This window comes from Cladophialophora carrionii, assembly GCF_000365165.1.
Source record: "Cladophialophora carrionii CBS 160.54 unplaced genomic scaffold supercont1.4, whole genome shotgun sequence".
NCBI lineage: Eukaryota > Fungi > Ascomycota > Eurotiomycetes > Chaetothyriales > Herpotrichiellaceae > Cladophialophora > Cladophialophora carrionii.
This window is the reverse complement of record NW_008481829.1, coordinates 428089-449015: the sequence shown is the minus strand read 5'-3', so window position 1 is coordinate 449015 and position 20927 is coordinate 428089. Positions and strand designations below refer to the sequence as shown.

At 55.5% G+C, this 20927-nt stretch overlaps 10 protein-coding genes across 10 annotated transcripts; 7 read left to right on the top strand and 3 right to left on the bottom strand.

The window, feature by feature from the left end:
* Positions 1-151: 151 nt before the first annotated feature.
* Positions 152-529, top strand: G647_04833 (uncharacterized protein; the record flags this gene model as incomplete). Its single annotated transcript, XM_008729170.1, has 1 exon — positions 152-529. One exon carries the CDS (start codon positions 152-154, stop codon positions 527-529), a length of 378 nt encoding a protein of 125 aa, XP_008727392.1.
* A 2449-nt stretch (positions 530-2978) lies between these two features.
* Positions 2979-3446, top strand: G647_04832 (uncharacterized protein; the record flags this gene model as incomplete). Its single annotated transcript, XM_008729169.1, has 1 exon — positions 2979-3446. One exon carries the CDS (start codon positions 2979-2981, stop codon positions 3444-3446), a length of 468 nt encoding a protein of 155 aa, XP_008727391.1.
* A 1528-nt stretch (positions 3447-4974) lies between these two features.
* G647_04831 (uncharacterized protein) lies at positions 4975-5208 on the bottom strand (the record flags this gene model as incomplete). The annotated part of the gene is made up of 1 exon (XM_008729168.1): positions 4975-5208. One exon carries the CDS (start codon positions 5206-5208, stop codon positions 4975-4977), a length of 234 nt encoding a protein of 77 aa, XP_008727390.1.
* Positions 5209-6534: 1326 nt separating this feature from the next.
* G647_04830 (uncharacterized protein) lies at positions 6535-7452 on the bottom strand (the record flags this gene model as incomplete). Its single annotated transcript, XM_008729167.1, has 1 exon — positions 6535-7452. The coding sequence occupies one exon, from the start codon at positions 7450-7452 to the stop codon at positions 6535-6537; it is 918 nt and encodes a 305-aa protein (XP_008727389.1).
* A 562-nt stretch (positions 7453-8014) lies between these two features.
* On the top strand, positions 8015-9255 carry G647_04829 (replication factor C subunit 4; the record flags this gene model as incomplete). Its single annotated transcript, XM_008729166.1, has 4 exons — positions 8015-8109; positions 8156-8476; positions 8530-8952; positions 9033-9255. The coding sequence occupies 4 exons, from the start codon at positions 8015-8017 to the stop codon at positions 9253-9255; spliced, it is 1062 nt and encodes a 353-aa protein (XP_008727388.1).
* A 1380-nt stretch (positions 9256-10635) lies between these two features.
* G647_04828 (uncharacterized protein) lies at positions 10636-11548 on the top strand (the record flags this gene model as incomplete). The annotated part of the gene is made up of 2 exons (XM_008729165.1): positions 10636-10858; positions 10920-11548. The coding sequence occupies 2 exons, from the start codon at positions 10636-10638 to the stop codon at positions 11546-11548; spliced, it is 852 nt and encodes a 283-aa protein (XP_008727387.1).
* Positions 11549-13561: 2013 nt separating this feature from the next.
* G647_04827 (uncharacterized protein) lies at positions 13562-14072 on the top strand (the record flags this gene model as incomplete). The annotated part of the gene is made up of 2 exons (XM_008729164.1): positions 13562-13622; positions 13675-14072. The coding sequence occupies 2 exons, from the start codon at positions 13562-13564 to the stop codon at positions 14070-14072; spliced, it is 459 nt and encodes a 152-aa protein (XP_008727386.1).
* Positions 14073-15123: 1051 nt separating this feature from the next.
* On the top strand, positions 15124-16847 carry G647_04826 (uncharacterized protein; the record flags this gene model as incomplete). The annotated part of the gene is made up of 2 exons (XM_008729163.1): positions 15124-15160; positions 15214-16847. The coding sequence occupies 2 exons, from the start codon at positions 15124-15126 to the stop codon at positions 16845-16847; spliced, it is 1671 nt and encodes a 556-aa protein (XP_008727385.1).
* An 856-nt stretch (positions 16848-17703) lies between these two features.
* On the top strand, positions 17704-18585 carry G647_04825 (uncharacterized protein; the record flags this gene model as incomplete). Its single annotated transcript, XM_008729162.1, has 1 exon — positions 17704-18585. One exon carries the CDS (start codon positions 17704-17706, stop codon positions 18583-18585), a length of 882 nt encoding a protein of 293 aa, XP_008727384.1.
* A 151-nt stretch (positions 18586-18736) lies between these two features.
* On the bottom strand, positions 18737-19737 carry G647_04824 (uncharacterized protein; the record flags this gene model as incomplete). Its single annotated transcript, XM_008729161.1, has 2 exons — positions 18737-19603; positions 19672-19737. The coding sequence occupies 2 exons, from the start codon at positions 19735-19737 to the stop codon at positions 18737-18739; spliced, it is 933 nt and encodes a 310-aa protein (XP_008727383.1).
* Positions 19738-20927: the final 1190 nt, after the last annotated feature.

Genomic DNA, 20927 nt, shown 5'->3' with positions numbered 1-20927 from the left:
GTAGTCGGAGCTGATTGACTACATACACCTAGGTACCTCTTTGGGCCTCATGCACTGTCGAACATTGAACAAGCTGTCATTTACCTATCCGGCCTGCACTCAAGCGAATTTCCTTCCAGCTCCGCGTGAACTGTAACACCCATCCACCACAATGCCGCCCCCCTCGCACATAACGGATATCGCCCCGCCCCAAGCCCTCACTCCCATTGCAGCCTCTGGCTTTGCCCAGGGCGCGTTACGCTTCGGCATCATCTCCTTCGCCAGCCACTTTCTGCTTAACCGGTACACGCCCCTCTACCGCGGCCTTACCATACAATTCAAGGTCTTCATCCAGATATCTGCCATGACGCTAGGAGGATGTATCTTCGCGGAGAGGGCCGTCGGAGAGTTCAATGAAGGAGTGAGGCGGAGAAGGAGAGCGTTGGCAAGGAGTGAGAGGGCCTGGGAGGAGGAGAGAGAGCTGCGGGAGATGGTCGAGCGTAGGCACAAGGAGGAGGACAAGGCGCAGACACCAGGACGAGGCGGTTGAGCTTGAGGGTGAGGAAGCAAGGACAGGACACTGCATCTACTGAGGGCCTAGGAGCACGGTCTACTTGGCCGGACATTCGGTCTGTATGCCAGTCGAGCTCCTTCTGCATGAGGAGACACTCGACATGAGCTACGAGCCGTTCGAGAGTCAGGACGAGGAAGTGCTCAGCAGAGCCTCGGTACTAGTGCCTCTGCGGGCGCAGACATCGAAGACGCACGTTCTCTTCGGTTCAGGCGTCCTTTGTCACCGTCGTGGAGTGTGGACGAGGTATGCAGGTGCAGTTTGCCTGTTTCTAGGTCAGCAGGGAAGAACAGCCCTGTCGACCAGCTCTCTGCATGACGGAAAGGGCTCTTCCGACCGAGTAGCCTGATTGATGCCCCTACTGAGCAAGTGCCGGGTCTGAGGAGACTGGATAAATCCAAGGCAGCGTCTTTCGGCCAAAAGATGGAAGCGAAGACCCATTCCCACAGAACGGTCGTTGCGTGCTTGCCTCATCTCCTTGCTTCGAAATATCCTGGCAGACAAGCCGCAGTCGATACCGAGAGTTTTGCTGCCGGGCGTATTCGATCCCCTACATGGCATGGCTGTGCATTCCAACTACAGCATTGGCGGAGAGCAGGCCACTCATATTGTGTAATTGCCATGCATGCACCTACGAACCCTGGTCGCTCGTATGCAGCCATGCATTAGCGTCAGCGGTGGCGACCTCCGTAACAACCTTTGTCGACAGTAGCTGAGGCTGAGGACTCGGTCACCTCGCTACATACAACAACTTTTGTGACCCGCCGTCATGGGTACCCGATCGACCCTTTGTAGGGTCTTGCTCACAGCGAAGCCGCCGTCTTAGAACTTGAGGCCTCCCCTTCCCAAAGCCTTCTGACTCTGACACCTGTGAGTACTCCCATGAGAAAGGGCAGCAGCAATGGAACCGCGCAAAAGAAATCATCCCCATACTCGAAAGGAATGGGAGGAGGAGATCCGGCCCACCTTTACGGCGCTCTATCGTGATGAAGGCCGCAAGCTTTCCGACATCGTGGATATCATGAAGGCACAGGGATTTCGAGCTGAGTAGGTGTATACCCGATCTGCGCCCAGCCTTACGCGACTGACCTGGATCTGAGGGCATGCCACTACAAGACATATATCAGAAAATGGGGACTTGACAAGCGGAACAAGGTAAGTGCTACCTGTGCATCGTATACCCATAAGACTGACTAGTCGTTTCCCAGCAATCTGACATGGTATTTGCCTTTCAAAAGCTCCAAGAACGGCAGGGGAAGGACACAGTCTTCTCGATTCGCGGTCAGAAACGCAGTCGACATGATGTTGGACAGTATTGGAAGCGCAGGCGGCCTAATCCAGCGGATTTCTCTCCAGTCCCCGACACGCCTGGTGGCGTTACGTATCGCACTCCAAGCCCATGTCCTGACGAGGATGCTTCTGGGGGCGAAACGAAGCATGCTGTTGAAGAAACCGTCAGGTCCACTTTCGTGGAATGTTCGAACCCTGATCTCACCCAGAAGAACAGCACGCGGTGGCTCGTAACCACTCCACCAACCAGTATTCGCCTACTCAATTCCCCTGGCTCCCTCAGGCTGCAAGACCAGGCACTCCATTACGCCAGAGTGTATTCCAGAGCTATGCCGAAACCTTCCCTCGTGACGAGAATCTCGGCACCAGTCGAGAGCAAATTACCACACTGAGCGAGTTTAGGGAGAAGCTTGTGAACCTTCTAGCAGCCATGGAGTACCGCCGTTCACAGGTCACCATTGAATCTGCTCGGCTTGATATGATCGAGACCATGCCCAAAACTTGCCAAGATTCAGCGTCTGCCTTTAATGGCGACGTTGCTAATTATGGTGGTCCAATGCAGCAAAATGGGACAAGGAAACGTTCCAAATTGGGGAACAGCGCTCAGTCGCGCCATCATGAGGGTAACGGCCAAGTTGCATGTTCAAGGCCGTTCCCTGCTCATGGCCCTACAGGCAGCCAGTCCATCATTCAGCGCTTCAATCGAATTGTCACACCGACTCTTGATGGCGGGGAATGGCATCCTAGCCCGTCATTTTGGGGAGCAGCACAGCGAGACCTGTCACCTGCGTTCTGTCATGGCGGAAGCTAATGTCGCTCTTGCAGATTGGCACGCCGCTCTCCAGAGTGCCAAAGACCTCTTTCAGATTAGGTTGTGGAAATACAGTATGGGTACGACCGAGGACAATCTCTTATTCCTACCGCAGGCCAAGATCGATCTCGTCCAGTGTCATACGGAGCTCGGAAACTTTGAAGCAGCCCAGAACCTGATCGATGAAGGCCTTCGACCCTGCACCACGGCGGGCCTTCCGGCTGGCGGGACGAACTACATTCAAGGTTCCTCCTGGCGCAGGCTATTGTGGAATTGCGACAAGGTCGGTTGGGAGCAGCAGGTGATTCGTTGACGAAACTACTGACCATGAGGCTGCGATCGCATGGAGCTGGAGATTGCATGGCTGCCATTGCTGCAGAGGGGCTTGGAATGATCCTTGAAGAGCAGACAATGGAAGTGCACGTCTCGGGCGATGAGGAGGCACGTTTTTACCCTCGAGGACAAGAGAACGTTCTTACTATCGAAGATGAGGATGACATTGGAAATGACGATGAAAGCCATCGTGTCGTTGAACATGAAACGATTTGGGAGGATGGAAGCGGCCTGCCAACCAAAGAGGCCACTGCGGGAATGATTTTCGAAGAGGACGGAAACTCTGCTGCTGGAGTCGGCAATGCTGGAGCAGCAGTACCCATGGCGGAAGTGCGTGAGGAACCGTGGTTCATCCCACAGGGGCAGGGAAACATATGGAGCGACGCGCACGCAATGGAATGGACCCAGCAAGGCGGACAATCACACACGATGGACGGGACTTATTACTTCGATACCTTGTGAACGGACGGGGTGAGGGTATTTAGTATTGTCGAGTGCGCGACATAGGGTAGATGAGAGTAACACAGCGGGATTCCCAGGTCCAGATGTCTACACACTAGCTGCATATTTCCCCCCCTGATCAAGCAAGCAGACGACTGTGCTTGTTTTTCTTGCAGGATCAACCAGGACATCTAATAATATACCCCCGAATCAGCGAGCCCCTGTAAACCTCGACCCGGGTCTCGCTGGCATGGAATCCCCCCCACGTAGCGGGCGCTCACGCACTGACTGACTCACTGACTCTGAGGACCCGACCAGGTTGACTTCCATTTCGATGCGACCAGTAAAGTCTACGTATCAATCGAGCAAGAGGCATCACTTATGGCATCGTGGTTCCCTGACGTACACGGCCGTGCCGGGACAGCATGTGCGTGGAACGAGCAGTGCGCGTACCGTGGTAAGCAGTGCAAGGAGCAAGCAAGCAGTGCGAGTACCGTAGCAAGCAAGCAGAGCGAGTACCGTAGCAAGCAAGCAGAGCGAACAGTGCAACTTTGAGTGACCATCCTCGCCCGCCGTCCCCCGTCCTGTCCCCTTCCCTTAGCCAACAGTGAGAATGGGCAAACAGGGACTTGATGGGCCTTGACCTGTAATGTTTGCAGCGCTGGAATCTGTACTATAGTACGGAGTACTCTGTTCCTGATCTGTAGCTGTCCTCGGTACGAGTACGAGTACCCCGCCAACACGGGCGCGGCGCACCAAAGCAGCACACCACACAGCTTTAACAGATTCTTTTTGACGGGCTGTACAGATTCTTTTTGACGGGCTGTACAGATATTGAAAGGGATGGTCCGGGATGAGCGTCGTGAGGTGGTATGCCCGGTAGGCGTGGCCAATTGTCAATGTGTGATGAGATGGCGGAAGATGGATTTCTTTTGCATCCCGCGTATCCTTCCTGCCGTTGAGGACGTAAATGTTGTTTCGCTCAATGTGTTGCGTTTGTGTTGTCCCGTACTGTGCTGCATTGCGTCAAATTGGTAGGACCGAGCCATGGCATGCTGGTTCTATTACTCGCATTCGCACTCGTGGTCGCTGGCTTCCACATCTTGCACTGGGGTGGGAGGGACCTCAGTTATCTTGCTGCGATAGAAATGCCTTCTTCTTGCTGCGATAGAAATGCCTCCTCTTGCTTCGTGGTGAAAAAGTATTCACTCCCTTGCTTTGGGACGGGAGACAAGCCAATCCTCCATAATCAGAAACCGGTGGCTGTATTTCCTCATACCGTCGGTAGATCAGGATGACATGGGCGTCGTGTGCCTACCCTGTGCGGCAGGTTCTTGAACGAAAATGGTCCTTTACGACACGATTCTGCCATCCATAAATACTCCTGCCGGAGCCTCGGACGGGTAGCTTGTTCCAGCATCAATCCAAACCGTCGCCCTCGCAGTACGACTAACGATCCTAGATGTCCGCTTCCGTAGTAAGCAGACGTCGGAAGTCGACTTGCGGATGTTCGGCCTCCACGCTTCTGGCTTGAGACTCTCATCGTCATTCACACGGCAGAGGTGTTCGTCGACGGCGCGACTTGACGCGCCTCATAATGGAAAAGAGGCCACTTCCTCGCACGCACGCTCCGCATATACTGCGCTTGGTCGTCCGAGGGCTGCGGCAGTTCGGCGGTGAATTCGCGGCTCGCGTAGACTCGATGCATCGCCGCGGCGCCGGCGACCACGATCCCCGCAACGAGGATGCAGAGGAAGACGACGAGGCCGTCCGAGAGGCCCATCGTGACGGACGGACGGAGGGACTGACTGATAGACTGAGTGTCTGTGTCTGTGTCTGTGTCTGTCTGACAGGACAACACAGTTATAGTGACGGTAACGGCAGCAGTAGAGTTCACGGTACGTAGAAATGCTCGACGCCCGGGGTATGTGGACACTTCCACCACAGGGACAGTGAATCGGTGTGCGCAGACGACGAATGCTTCAAAAGGGCAGAGCAAAATACTCACATGAGAGGGAAGGGGCGCGGGCGCAATATACATAAGCACAGACTTGACAGCGTACGAGTACACACGACGCGGTAGTGTGCCCACAGATACTGTACTCCGTAATGTGACTGTGTACAAGTCCCAATGCACCGTTCGGCACGTTCTCGCACCCGTGGCAAGCAACGGGGCGGTGGAGACCATCAGAGGCGCGCAAAGGGCGTGGAAGGGAGAGAGGATTACGACGCCCCTCCGCAAGGCATACTGGGTGGTTGCATATCAGAAATGCCTCTTTCGTGCATGTACGCGAACCGCCCAATAACACTGGCTTCCCACACCGACGTGTTAGGACAGCAGTTTCGCAACCGGGGCACTGACTCGGAAAAGACCGTCAAGATTTGTCTCAGCATGCGAAAAGCTTGCTGGTCGCGCGGGCGTGGGCGGTCCCCAGTCAGCCGGTCACATCCGGAGGGGCAACGGGTACCTGAGCTGGGACATGAGCAGTACGAGTACGAGTACCACAGTGCTGTACTGGGGGTATGTACCTGAACGGTGTGGCAGTGCATCCAATAGCTGCTGTGCATGTGAAAGCCGTCCTGTCCTGTGTACGGCCAGGGCAAGGATTTGACTTCACTAGTTCTGCAAGGCGCAAGGCTGTGGGATCTTTGCCCATGACGGAGGAGGCGTGGTGGGTGCGTGACCGTATGGGCGGCGCTGAGTCAATCTCCTTCTAAGGAGAGGGAGTGGTGGAAGAAGAGGAACAAGGTCAGTCAGCCTTGTTCCGCAGCACACGCATCCTTGTTACTCTATTGCTCTGCCTGTCGGTTGGCCATTCGTCAATATCATGGACCCATCACCCAGGACGCCTCCCTCCGAGACACGGGCTACAGCCATACTGGGTAAAGTGAGCAGCAAGAGCGACAAGTCAACCTGCACTGGGGCAACGATGGGTGGGGAAAAGGCGCATATGACTCGGCTTCAGTGACCGGCGTGGACTTTGTATCATCTGGGCTCTATCTCCTCGAGGATAGGGCAACTTATCTGCTTGTATTTCCGCCTAAGTATCCTGTACTGAAGCCTCGTCCTCTAAACTCCAGCGCTACCACTCCTGCAACCAGACAACTCTCATTCAGGAGTGAATAGACGGTCAGCTATCTCCTCGATCCCTCGAGGCGCTCTTCCCAGAAGGGCTTCGATCAAGGGGTCAACTGTTGCCGTCTCTCCATTCGCAATTCCATCATGCCAACCCGCCCAGCTCTCGATGACCCAGAAGTTGCTTTCCGGAACACTCTTGTTCTCCTTGTGATATCGTTCAGCCTCCTGTCTGCCTACGATGTTGACCTTGACCGTACGACCAGTATGTTTCTCCACTATCTTTGCGACATCACTGATGCTGGTGGCTCTGGGCCCTGTGAGATTCAGGGTTTGGCCAAGATATCTCTCGTAGTTCTGCAGGATCTTGGCAGTGGCTTCCCCTAGGTCGTCCCAGGTGACCCACGACACAGGACCGTCGTTGGGAATGACAAACGTGATGTCACTGGTGTCGCCTTTCTTAAACGTCCGTGGTTGGAAGCCCGCGTACAGCCACCAGCTTTCCGCGTAAATCCCCTCTCTCACAATCACATACTGCAGCCCCGTTTTGGTGAGATACTCGACGGTCTTGATGTGCGCCTGTTGGACACCGGCTATGCTGTCCATGCCTGTCTTTCCGCCGAACATCAGACTCGAGTAGATGATGGTCTTCACTCCAGCCGCTTTGGCAGCGTCGATGGCGGCTTTGTGATGAAGCCATCTGTCGACGCTCGGTGAGGGGTATGAGACCAAGAAAAGAGCATCTGCTCCCTTGAACGAGGACGACAGCGAGTCTGGAGATGTGAAATCGCCCTCGCGTATCTCAATGCCGGCTTCCTTGGCAGCAGCTGAGACTTTCTTGGGATTGCTTGTCGAGATGATCAACTCGGATGGTGGGATGAGCTTTTGGCGCAAAAGGGTGTCGAGGACGCGGGAGCCCAGATTCCCGCTTGTGCCGGTGAGTACAAGCATTGCTGTTGATGATAGACACGCTCAACGTCTGATATAACTGATGCAGTTTACTACTGGCGCAGGAGTCGTTGTATATCGCCTGCAGACACTCTTGGAGAGAGAAATCATACTCGAGACCAAACTCTGACCTGATTTTTAATGACGTTTCCTCGCTTCGGCAGTTGTTCTCCGAAGTGAGCGCGAACTCGCCAGCAGCTTCTTTACCTTGAGCGTGGAGAACCCGAGCAAGAGACGGGTATCGACCATCACTTGGATCCGATATGGTAGGAACTGGACGCACCGTTTATGCTTCCGCCGAGGCCTTTGCCCCCTACATGGGGAATTGCGGAAGGAGTCTGCGTGATAGACTTCGAGCCCAAGCTGTTGCTATTGAGTAATTAGGTGCCTAGTACGGAGTAATGTGCCTGAATAGGGTGGAGTATCCTGCCAAGTGTGGTCCACCGTAAAATCAATATTCCATCTTGACGCGTCGGACGCGCCTGCGCTTTGCAATTGAGCCCACCGAAGAATTCCTGTCCATCGATTGCTGCCTTCTACCAATCCATCTGCAACGGCCTGGACAATGTCAGGCCAGCCCGAATCATCCTCTGCTGGGGCAAGAAAGGCTCTCCATGCGAATGCCAACGGTCCAGCGCCCGACTACGAACTGCCATGGTTGTTCACCCCACCCCAAAGCAGGTGCCCGCCACTAATCCATGTCTAGGGTAGAGAAATACAGGCCTGTCTACCTCGATGATGTCGTGGGCAACTCAGAGACAATCGAACGACTCAAAATCATCGCTAAAGATGGGAACATGCCTCATGTCATTATCTCTGGAATGCCGGGTATTGGCAAGACGACTTCGATCCTATGCCTTGCGCGTACTCTACTCGGTGATGCATACAAGGAGGCTGTCCTCGAGTTGAATGCTAGCGACGAAAGAGGTATCGACGTTGTGCGGAACAGGATCAAAGGATTTGCCCAGAAGAAGGTGACGCTGCCGCCGGGCCGACACAAACTGGTGATCTTGGATGAAGCAGACAGGTATGCGGGCAGGCGACCACTCCGTGCGTGCGCAAACTAACGAGGGCATCAAGCATGACTGCCGGAGCGCAACAAGCTCTGCGAAGGACCATGGAGATTTATTCGAACACGACTCGCTTCGCCTTTGCCTGTAATCAATCCAATAAGATTATCGAACCTCTGCAATCGAGATGCGCCATCCTGCGATATTCACGCCTGACGGACGCGCAAGTCGTGCAACGCTTGATGCAGATAATCGAGGCAGAGAAGGTCGAACACAGCGAAGACGGCCTCGCCGCTCTCGTGTTCAGTGCCGAGGGCGACATGCGGCAAGCCATCAATAACCTGCAGAGTACGTGGGCAGGATTCGGATTCGTCAGCGGAGACAACGTATTCCGAGTTGTCGACAGTCCGCACCCCGTCAAAGTTCAAGCGATGATCAAGGCATGCTGGGAAGGGAAGATCGACAGCGCTGTTGACTCGCTCAAGGAGTTATGGTAAGCCGCATTCATCACGGGCTGGGAAGTGTCCGAAAATGTGGGACGCGTCACTAATCGGTCCGGTGCAAACCTACTAGGGATCTTGGGTACTCCTCACACGACATCATCAGCACTATGTTTCGGGTGACCAAGACGATACCGACGCTTTCGGAGCATTCGAAACTCGAGTTCATTAAAGAAATTGGCTTCACTCATATGCGCATTCTCGAGGGGGTGCAATCTTTCCTGCAGTTGAGCGGCTGTCTCGCGAAATTGTGCAGGATCAATATGAAGCCCGAATTGTTCGAAGTGCCGACGTGAAAGAATTGGCGATTACCGAAAAGGGCCGTTCGCTGAGGCCCGACGATCAGGAGAATGTCCCTCCGGAGTGTCTTGGTGGATGGAGCGGACGATGACACGCGGCGAGATGAAGGGGTGATGAGTGTGACGGCTTGGCGAAAGGTGCCCAGTCTGCTAGATCCGCCAATCTGCGAATGAGCTCCGCCGCTGTCACCACCCCTCCTCGTACTCGTACGAGTACACAGTCCTGTGGTACTGGGTTCGGCTCTCGGGAGTCGGGCCTTAGCATCCGAACCACCGGTCTGAAGCAGAGCTCATCTCTCTCTATCCGAGCATCCACGTCATCGCCAACAATCCTTCTGGTGACTCCGTGACGATTGACGACAATCAGCTCCATACCGTTGGTGCCCTATGAATCATCTGACGAGGAAAAAAACTGGAGAAAGTCCGAGGGAAGTGTGTAGGACACGCAGATGGCTGTTGCCCGCATTCGCCCGTGAGCTGTGCAACGGAAATCTCTAACAAGAGCTGAGGCTGAAGCAAGGCCAACAGCCAGAATTACGAGAAATAAGTCGATGGCACGGAGTAGTCCTATGAGCATGGTGCGGCCGTCAGTCAGGCATTTGAGGAACAGTAAAACCCGCAAGCTCGTTGACACGAGGACCTGAGGCTGAAGCGCAGATTTTCAGGACCGCACTTTACGGTTTCCCCAGGTCCGCAAAAATAGCCACGAATCAGGACGGATGTAAGGCCGGCCCTTGAGGAAAGTTAGCCCCGATTGGGGTCAGGTTCGCCCGTCGGAGTGACAAAGCCAATCGATCAGGCGAGCCCAGCCACTCCTTTCGGGGCCTGAGAAAGCACCTAGAAGGCCCCGCACTAAACTGTGATAGGACTAACCCAATGCTTTTGTGCCTTGCCAAACGAATCTTTTGCGTTGACGCTTGGTAAATCTGCCGTAGAAATTCCCCTTGTGGCTTGCATGACGCGTCGTCCCTCCGACCTCCGACCCTCGAGCTAAACAGATGCTAACCACGACGGGTTTAGGCTGCTCGTTAATCCAGCCATTCGCAACCGAATCTGGTGCTAGCCGATGCTAATCTCGGACTCACAAGCAATGGCCTCTAACCATGCGGTAAGGCTGTGCACTCCACCCCCAGCCTGCGCCCGCCAGTCTCCCAGAGTCCGACTGCGGTGACAAACGACCGCACGTCCTGCCTGATCCTGGGGCCGACAAAGGATTTCTATATCTTGCCCGCCCTTGCCTCCTCGTCCTGTCCTTGCACTTCGTTCAGCGACTCGACCCAAGACTCACTACCTCCACGACCGACATCAGACCGTTTTAATCGGTATCGCCCCTTCGACGAAAGAGACATCCAATTCGTACATTAGGCCACCGCCAGTATGAAGTCCTTCGCAGCGGCCGTGCCCCTGGCAGCCGCCTTCTTTACCACATCCGCCCTGGCCTGGCTTCCGTCGTGCACGTGGTCTGACTGCATGGGAAGCTGGGATGGCTCCTCGTGCTCGTCGTCCACCGGCTGGGACTGCCTCTGCTCCAACCAGACCGCCATTTCCCAACTGAACACCTGCGTCGCCACATCTTGCACCAACACCACCGATCAAGAGGGTGAGTTACAATAGTGCCTCGGGATGGCAGGGAAAGACCAGAGAGCTAACACTTCCGACAGCCATCTACGGTGCTGTTGCACAGCTTTGCGCCAACGCTGGCAGCCCGGTCACCCACTCGCAAGAAGCCACCTTCAGCGCTACCTCTGGTGGCTCGGCCTGGCCTTCTCAGATCACCGCCGGCCCAGGCTTTGGGCCCGGCGGCGGCTGGAACTCGGATCAATGGTCCAGCTGGATCTCCGCCTGCTCTACCGGTCTGCCCTCTGCCCCTAGCGGCTGGGGTGGCCAAGGCCCGTGGGGCGGCCCAGGCGCCTGGGGTGGTCGCGGCGGCGGTCCTGGCGGTTTCCCTGGCGGTCCTGGTGGTGGATGGGGTCCTTGGGGCACCAAAGCCAGCGACGTTGACTGCGACTCGTGGACCACCTGGACCGCCGGGTGGGGTCCCTTCTCCTCGTGGACCGGTACCTGGTCTGGCTGCAGCACGACCACCAACACTCCCATCCCTGCCACCATCACGACCACTGTCACGACCGACGGCTCAACTCAAGTCATCACCGGCACGACCTTTGGTATTCAAGCCCTTGCTGCTGCCACGACCGGCGCCGACCCGGACAGCGCGGCACCTTCTCTACGCGGTCTTGGCGCTTGCGGCGCGCTCGTGGCAGCCATTCTTGCCACCATCGTCGCCTTGTAACCGAGGTCCACGATCGACCACGGATCTTGTACGAGTTTTGCTTTGAGCGCTTTGATTGATGATACCTTTTGCATGGGAACGGGTACGGCTCCACCACATGAGTATACTGGGATGAGCTGTGGCATGAAGTTGACGAACAATGGCGGTTTATCACTGGACAGACAACCTATCTAGCTACATATCTCCCAGTTTCATCCAAAAATGTATTGCTATTAGCCCTGGGTGATATGCCCTCCATCTACCCTACCCTGTCCTGTATCACGGTAGCGCGATTTTCGCAACGGAAAAAAGTGAAAAAGTTGCATGAAACATGAGAGGTCTTTCTCATTTCCTTCCCTGCTCACTGTATTGTTGTACTCCATAACTTGTCCCAAAAAATCTGGAGTTCCCCTCGAGCCCGATGTCCTGACCTGACTGATCGGGCATGATCTCCGTGCAACAAGTGGGGATGATAGTTCTCGCCGTTTCCCTTCGTCGGTGCTCTGATGACAGAAAGAAGCATCCTGGCCAGGGTACTGTAACACTGCCACAAAGTGTTCGAGACGCAACAGGCTGCCCATGTATGGGTACTTACTCCGTACACGGGACTCAATTCAGGAGCTATAAAATGACGATTCCGGCACGGTCTTCGTACATAGTGGTACATAACACACATTTTGCAGTCATTCGGTCGTGAAGTCCACCTGAATTGCGCGATGATTTGCTCGTTAGGAGGCTCGTCTCCGGTATGTGGTAGTATCAGACTTCGTTGGTCGCGAGGCGCAAGGCGAAAGCGTGGATACCAATTACCACCCGTGCCTCTCTCCCTCCCATGGTTCCATGTTTAGTGAATCGCTGGCACGGCCATGGTGCGGAAGGGGTTTCACGATATAATGGCTGGAGGGGTCGGGTGCCGTGTCTCTGGTCCATCCTGCTCGTGGGCGGGTTCCTGGGAGGCTTTTCCATGCAACGTCTTGATGTCTCAATGTACATACCTCGTGGCGCATTTTATCTTACGCCGCGAGCACCATGGCAGCAAACGCTGGTTTTCGGGGGGTTGGGTGGAAATATGCTCCCTTATATAGTAGACGCATGTACGCTGTCCATGGTCAAGGAAGGGGAAGTAAATTATACCCTTCTAGCCGGCATACCTATAGCATATGATGGAGACGATTTGGCTGGCAATGAATATCGCGAGCGGCTTGCCCAGAAGATGTACGGCTATTAGCGACATTTGACTTTCTATCGCGCAGCACGTTTTACATTTGATTGTAGCACTGTATCTTGCAGGCGAGTTCAGCATTCTGTCGACGACAATTGGTGCAGTCATTGGAATGGAACCTAAGAACGCGCAGTGAACAAATAGATTGACGTCATTTGTTGGACTCATCCGAAGTGTAGCCAGGGACCCACCGGTGCCGCGCTCACCCGCGAGATCAAACCACAACGTTAGAACCGCGATATGGGTGATGGACATGTAAACTTTGTACTGTCAGATTTGCCGTGGAAACAATTGTTTATTGTCTAAACGCTAAAACATCGCCAAGTTGAGAATCTGCCTGCACTGGTGACCACGGGAGCACCTGCCCAGCCGAACCTGCCACGAATGGTGGTTGCCTGTTTGCTGGCACTTTGTTCCTGCCTGCGATGAAGTGTCTGCGAATTTCGGATTTCCAGTCAACTACAAGTTGATCAGTCGCACGACCACTTTATCAACCATTTCATCTTACCCTTCCCAACCCTAAATTTGATCCTACTTGTACGCCATGGCTAAAGCATTTCCCAACGTCCTCGTCTCCATCTTCTGCTGGCTCGCGTTTGCCTCCCGGTCATGGGCCCAGGATGTCGGTGACTGCGCGGTGAGATTTCGACAGGTTCCTTAGATTGCAATCACGAGGCTAAGTACCAAGAAGCTTAGTTGCATTGCGAATGTCAATGGCACAAGTTGTTCGCAAAGGTAATATGGTTCTATTTGTACTCTGGCCCAGAACTAAGCGTATGGATAGTGAATGGTCATGCCTTTGTGCCAACAACATGTACATCGAACGGATGAACAATTGCACCATGACCACCTGCAATGCCACTGAGCAGGAGAGTAGGTTTTAAAATTTACCTTGTTGTCTCACGCCCATACTTACTAAACACAGTCACATTCTCTGCCGTCGCTGAGCTCTGCGCCATCATCAGCGTGCCTGTGACCATCGGACCTGAAGCTACTGCGTCCATAGCAACGTCAAACCCATTGTTCAGCACAGTCGGCATACCGACGCAATCAAGCCTACCGGCCGTGTCGACGCCCATACTTTCAAGTACTCCTGCAAGCTCAGAAATACTGGGATCAACGACAGGCTCAATCGCCACGCAAGAGAGCCCAACATCTCCTACAGAGAGCTCTTCACCGACGTCGCTCGCGCCTCCTACTAGCGCAACGGCTCCTCCTGCCCAGTCGTCGTCGAATGACCTGAGTCGCCTCTGCTCACCTTCGAGGTTGAGCCTAGTTCTGGGCGTGGGGACGGCGAGCATCTTGAACATGGTCTGGGCATGAACACGGCGGATCAGCAGCCAGGATGTTCAGGCCGCGCGCCTTGGACCAACTGCTGTGGAGCCTTCATGCTCGAGAAGCGAGATCAGATGGCGGATTTTGTATGCACCGCGAGGAGCAATGGTTCATGCAGACTGACCCGCTTGCAGGGCAACCAATGGTGGCTTTGGCGGGTAAGACGAGGCTAACAACGACGGGGAAGATGAGGCTTTGCCGAAGTGCCGTAAACCCAGGCTTGGACTTGCGGAAGGTTTCTCCTGAACTGACACTCAGAATGATTATGACATAATTGTAAAAGAGATTAACTGCTTTCCACGGACTTGAAACTCCTGCATGGCGGCCTAGAGAAAACCACAGTATTGCCTCGGAATACAGCTATCCGGGCCCTGGCACAGTCCTTGACACACGGCACGGCGTTAAGGCATTTGAAATGCAGAAAGGCACAGGCGAACTTCCAACAACGGGCATACTCATTTTCGCGCATCGTTCCCCTTTTCCAAGAGTGATGCCCGAAAGCGCCCATCACCGTTGCGGAAGCTAAAGAACCCTCAGCCGCCCCAGTGTGGGCACCCCGTTACCCGTACCAGCAGTCCGGAATCAGGCGAGCTGCTTTGGGACGGATTGGGCAGCCATGATCTGCGCATCCATGTAATACATCCGGGCTAGCGACTTTCGAGATGAAGAAATGCACAGGCGTTGCAAGCCTTTGGCCGTATTCGGAGTGGTGGTAGGGGACTTTCGGGGCGATGGGTATCGTCTAGCAGATCAATAGAAGAAAGGGTTGGCGACGGTCGCTAAGGCCAATTGGTGCGAAGTGGCTCAAACCTCGCCAAACGGCAGGGAAGTGAGGGAAGTTGGTTCCGAACGGATGGTGGTACACAGGCCAATATAATAGGGCACAGGATACGGAATAGTCGAGTCAGCCCGAGTTGGGCCCCAAGAGAAGCGAAGGCAAGAGTGCGCAAAGACGATTCGGTCGTTTTCGAACTCGCCCTCAACACCTCTCGACGAGTGCTCAGTTGTAGCTTACCTAGAATTCACGTTGCATGGCAGGATGCGCCAGCAGCACGAGCAGAAGCCAGACCCCGAGAGTTTGCAGCAGCGCTTGTTCCTGCATAACCGTCTAGGCGCCCACCAACCGCAGGCAGACTTCGAGGTACCGGCACCAATCTCAATCTCCCCTTTCCACCCATCCACGTCCACGTCCACGTCCACGTCCACGTCTTCGTCTACGTCCGCACCCACGAGGCAGCTTCCGCCAACACCGCGGCGACCATTGCCCTTGCCTGCACTATTGCCACCACGGATCCCTCAGACCTCAACGGCGGCCATTTATCACCGCGGGCGCTTGAAAAACAACCCGTCAGAGATGCACGCGAGTTGACCCCCGATACCCACCTTTACATCTCGAAACCATTGCCTCCTCCACCAACAGCAGCACGAGCACCAGCACCTGCCGAATCGCGCAACTCATACCGGAGATCCTTCTTGGAAGCACTGCTGCCGCGCCAATACCAGAAAAAGGTCCTTCCGCCAGACACCCGCTCAGCCACGTCTCGCGTGCTCAATCCTATTAATTACGTCCCTCGACCGACCCCCGTGAGGGTACAGCCAGAACGACCAAAGCATATACCTCAGCTTGACACGGACTTGCGGGGCGTCGGCGAAGTCAATACCTTGCTCACCTTGCCAGAGCAACGCCGCTCGCGGCAGCACTCGCCTACAGATCCCATAGTCGAGCACAGCCCCCATCTGACTCCCACCGGCGACCGTACCAGCATCGCACTTCCCTCGAACCTCGAACAACGCGGCACTGCACACCCTCCAGAATCCTCTGCTTGGGGAGGCACCGCTGGACTGATGGTTGACCTAGAAAAGCAAGACTCTTCGACTAATGGCATCAGACAGCCGGAGAAAACACAGACGATACCGACCTCGAAATACAATGCCGAAAATATAGCAACGCAACAAGGCTCCTCTGTGCTAGCACAGAGTTACGGCGTCAACCCTCTCGATCAACCACTCCAGCCTCCTCGTCGGATCACTTCCCACAAATCACTGAAACGCGCTCAATCTGCAGCGTCGATACACTCGGCCGGTTTCCTCGGCGGCAGGACGTACACAGACCCTACGCACCCACCCACCACCGGTGCCTCGCAATCCGACGCAGAACGAGGTCTCTCCCGCCATGATGGCACGGAAGACGGTGAAGACGATGGAGGCGTCGCAGAAGAACTCGCCTGGGGCCCGTCCCACCCGTGCTTCCCTCACGTAAATCCGCACGTCCCGCTCAGCAGCAGAGAATACACGGCCACGCGGATAATCCGCGTTCGAAGAGACTGGATGGTCGCAGGTGACCTGGCGCCCACGTTCTCGAACATCTACCCTGAGATCCTGGACCCGCTGATGCAGGAGGCCGAGTTTCGGTATGTGATAGAGCATATCAATCAGACATTATGTCAAGCGTACGACCCGTTCAGCGCATGGAATTGGTTCGATGGAATCCTGGGCGTGCTCACCGGCTGGTTCTGGGAGGATTTCCGACCTTGGGGCCTCAAGGGGGCGCTGACTGGACTGGAAGAGTGGCTGGAAGATTGGAATCATACTGTGGGAGCGCGGGACGGGGTCAAGATTATCCCACTCCGACGGACGGGGTATCTATGCCTAGATGTGCAGATTCCCGATCCTCAAGTCAGAGTCGTCGGAGAGGACGAAAGCCAGGCGAGGCCGAATACTGATGGGGAAGGCACGGCGCCACCTACCGCAAAGCAGCCTTGACACCCTGCTGTGAGGGTAAAGACGACAGCGGAAAGAGAGTCATAGCTGGCATCTTTGACTCGCCAAGAATTGAGTTACCTCTCCTACTCCGGCATTGGCATCGGCAACGGCGTTCCTGAGGGCACGAAGCATCTGAGCGGTTTTAGCAAGGCGTTGTGTGATAATGGCTTTCGGTTCCATGTATGGTTCAAATGGACAGGCCAGATTCGGCCGATTTGGGGCTGGCGGTCTGACTTGTACACATTACATCTCCTATGTTCTACTGAAGCGGTAGCGACGACTCGGATCACCGAGTCTAATACTGTATTTACAATTCTCCGAAGTTAAGGGTAGCAGCGTTGCGTTGACCTCGTCCACGGTCTCTGCGTCTCTGCGCCGCAGGTCGGCCAGTTGCGTCCAGTACTTCGCTGCGTACCTGGCATAGGCTTGAGACGTGAAATCAAGTCAGTGGGCGAAGAGCAAAGCGCTTGCATACCACGTATGTAGAGCGGCTTCACGTTTCTCGTGGGTCCTCGCGCTTAGGGTCACAGCCTAGTCGTCAAGACGTGAGCGGCGGCTACCTTCTGGGAGGTCATTCGTTTGAGGAGTCGGTCTATTACAGAAGGATTGTCGCTTCTAACTCACGATGCGGCAGCCGAGGAGCGACATGGAGGAACGCGAGTAGACTGGACTGATTGCCGCAGTCGCTCCCCTTATAGTGTCGTCATCCAGCAATCAGCCCGATCTACGCATGTTTATTGTTACGATAGTTTTTGGCGGAGGTCTGCCATCTATTCTACTGTACGGTCTCCGTGGTAGCCTCGTTCTTTCCTCCCATTCCTCTTAGAGCACCAGGAGTAGAGGGTGTGCTGGCAAGATGCAGAAGAAGGCCGGACCTCCACCCCCACCGCCGCCGCCCAAGCCCAAGTCGCTCTCGTCCAACACAGTTGTAACATCATCCGGGATCAGTTCTCCGAGCGGTAAGCGCGGTCTCGGTTGGCCCTGGGACCAACCCAGCTCGCACTTTAAGCTGTATGGGCCGCACGCCGCGGCCGGGCGAATCTCGTGGCTCTTCAACTGGGAGTGCTGGATCCCCGATGCTGTGCCCGCGGGGGTTGAATGGGTCCCTTGTGTCCGAACCGCGAGCAATGCCCGCGAACAGCTGGATCCCTTCTTGACGGACATTGTGCAAAACCGCGGCATCAAGACCAGTGCGCTGCTGGGGTTCAATGAGCCCGAGATCCCCGACCAGGCGAATTTGGGTGTCGAAGAGGCCGTGCGGTTGTGGCGCGACGTCGTCGTGCCCGTCAAGCGGAAATTGGGCTTGAGGCTCGGAAGTCCCGGCATGAGCAGCGACGTGGGCAGGAGTAAGCCGTGGTTGGACGCGTTCCTGGCGCAGCTGCAGGGCGACGACGAGATCGACTTCCTGGTCGTGCACTGGTATGGGCCGCACTTCCGAGACATGCGGGCGTTCCTGGAGGACATGCACGGCACGTACAGGCTGCCGGTCTGGGTCAACGAGTTCGCGTGCTCGACGATGGGCAACGGCGAGGCCACCGCAGAGGGGGTCGAGGCTTTCATGAGGGAGGCAATTCCTTGGCTTGACGGTTGCGCGTGGATCGAGAGGTACGCTTACTTTGGGAACAAGGATGTCGGGGCCTGGGTTGGCAGAGGGAATAACTTTACAGAAGAGGGAGGCCCGGTCGAGACAGACGGGAAGAGATTGACGCGGGTCGGCCAGCTCTACTGTGAGCTTTGAGAGGAGCGCGCCGGCACGAACAACCGGAGTATTGAATGGGCGGGAACATTTCTACATCTATTGTTTCGGAGGTCTATTTCTTCGCCCTCTAAACGGGCCAGACATGTCTTTGCTATGCGAGTTCATCATGCCGTATAACCCAAATGATCGCTCAGCTTTCCACAGCGAGGTCGCCCAACTGGTCGACATAATACGCGGGTCGTGCGTCGCCTTCCAGAAAATCCTCCTTGGTCGCTACACCTGTCAAGACGCCTAACGTTCCTCCCAACTTACCCTCCAATCCAAACCTGATATCCGTGTTTGCGCGATCGCCCACCATACACGCCCTGCTGCGGTCGAACTTGAACTTACCCTCAATGGCATCCATCATGGCCTGGTTGGGCTTACCGAACGCCGTGGGCCGCTGACCACCCAGCATTTCGATCAGGGGCGCTGATATCGAACCCGCGCCGGGGAACAATGCGCCCGCCGACGGCAGCGTCGAATCCATGTTGGTGGCCAGGAAGAGCGCTCCCCGCTTGATGTAGTGAAAGGCGTAGCACATCTTGAGATAGTTGAAGTGGAAATCCAGGCCCACCAAGACGACCCCGACGTCCGGGTCTAATGCTTTCGGATCGCCTGCCGCCAACAGCTTGTAGTCCTCCGGCGTGATGTCGCGCCTGTACGCGGGATCTGTGCCTCCCAGGTGCGGTACGCCTTCGGAGTCCAGCTCCGTCTCGATCCCCGCCTCGCCCACGACAAAGACCTTGTTCCGCTTCTTGAGCTCCGGGTGTGATTGTGGGAGTATCCTCGAGATGTAGATGGCGGCCGAGTACGATGATCCAAAGACTTCCTCGACCGTGGCGGGGATGCCCATGCTCTCGAGCTTCTTCCTGTAGTCTTGCCTCGATTTGGTCGAGTTGTTGGTCACGAACACCACCTGCTTGCCTTGGTTGCGCAGCATCTCGAGCGTCGGCACCGTGCCCGGGAAGAGATGATCTCCGGACCAAAGCACGCCATCGCAATCGAACAGGAAGACCTATGCGGGCACCAAACAAGTCAACGTGGGTTCGCTCATCCCCCGTATCGAGAGTGACAAGCACGGACGTCGAACTTATCGAGGAACCCAGAGATGGCCTCCTTGTTGCCTGTCAGATATTCGGGCGTTGACATGACTCGGGGGAGCGAACACTCGGCAGAAAGGGAGCGACGACGTTTGTGCAGTGGGCGCGGACTGGTCTTGAGGGTTTCTTCGAATTATTATTTATTTTTCAATTCATTCAGTCAGTCAGTCAGTCAGTAGTCAATCACAGTCGATTCAGTCTGTTGTTGGAGAAGCAGCGCAGTCGCCCCGCATCGGTGGTGGCATCCTCACAGCCGCCTCATTCATTCGTTCTTCATTCACTCATCAATCAGCCTGACCATGTGTGAAGTACGAGTACTCCGTATGTATCTCCGTACCGCGTGGTGTGTACCTCCATACGCAGCTCAATTATCTCAGCCAGCTCGGTTCGTTGTGCCGGTGTACCGGAGTTGACGTCGCTAGGCTCAGTCTGTCTACCCCGAACTACTCCGTGCTCGTCTCCAGATCGAAGAGGTTTGTCTCATATCTGGGGCCGAAACTCTTTGCCGCCTGGCAAGCGCTTCCAATCTGCTATACTCATCTGGGAAGACTTGAACTTTCCCGAAGCGGTGGCGTTACATTTTTCGTCGGGTCTTCATACTCGGTGGCTTGATGTACCCTGGTATGTACTCCGGGCACACGGTGACGGCTCGACGCCCAGTTTCACCCTCGCCTCATCTGCCCTCGAGTCGGTCCAGTAGCCCTGGGCCGGCGATTGCGCGTGACGCGCCCGCCACATCCTCGAAGCTTGAAGAGCCCACGCGACTCGCTTCCAACGGACTGGGTGAATGGCTGGAATCTGGCTCTCGTGTGTGGGATAAGCGTGGACATATCATGTAGGCCTCTCCGCTTTGGTCCTCTGCCGTCGTCGAAGCCGCCTGGCATTGGCGTCTTGGACGAGGTTTGTAAGGGGTGATTCTATCTGACTGGCATCTTGGACACGGTTTGTAAGGGGGATTCTTTCTGAAAACAGCCTGGATATGGGGCTTTGCATGCGCCTTACACTGACCGAATGCACTGACCTCGTGAAGCGCAGTAAGTTTCCACAGGATGACTTCCAGACACAATCACCGGTCACCCTGCAGGTCTCGAACAGACATTGCCCCTGCAGACCAAGTCGGGTCAGACGGCAGCGAGCTGTCGGTGACTTTCCTCCCTAGTGGAAGTGGCTTTGCATCGACTGGGGCCTGGCATGGCTGGAACTTGGGCCTTGCAAGATGCCTGCGCTAAAAAGCACTCA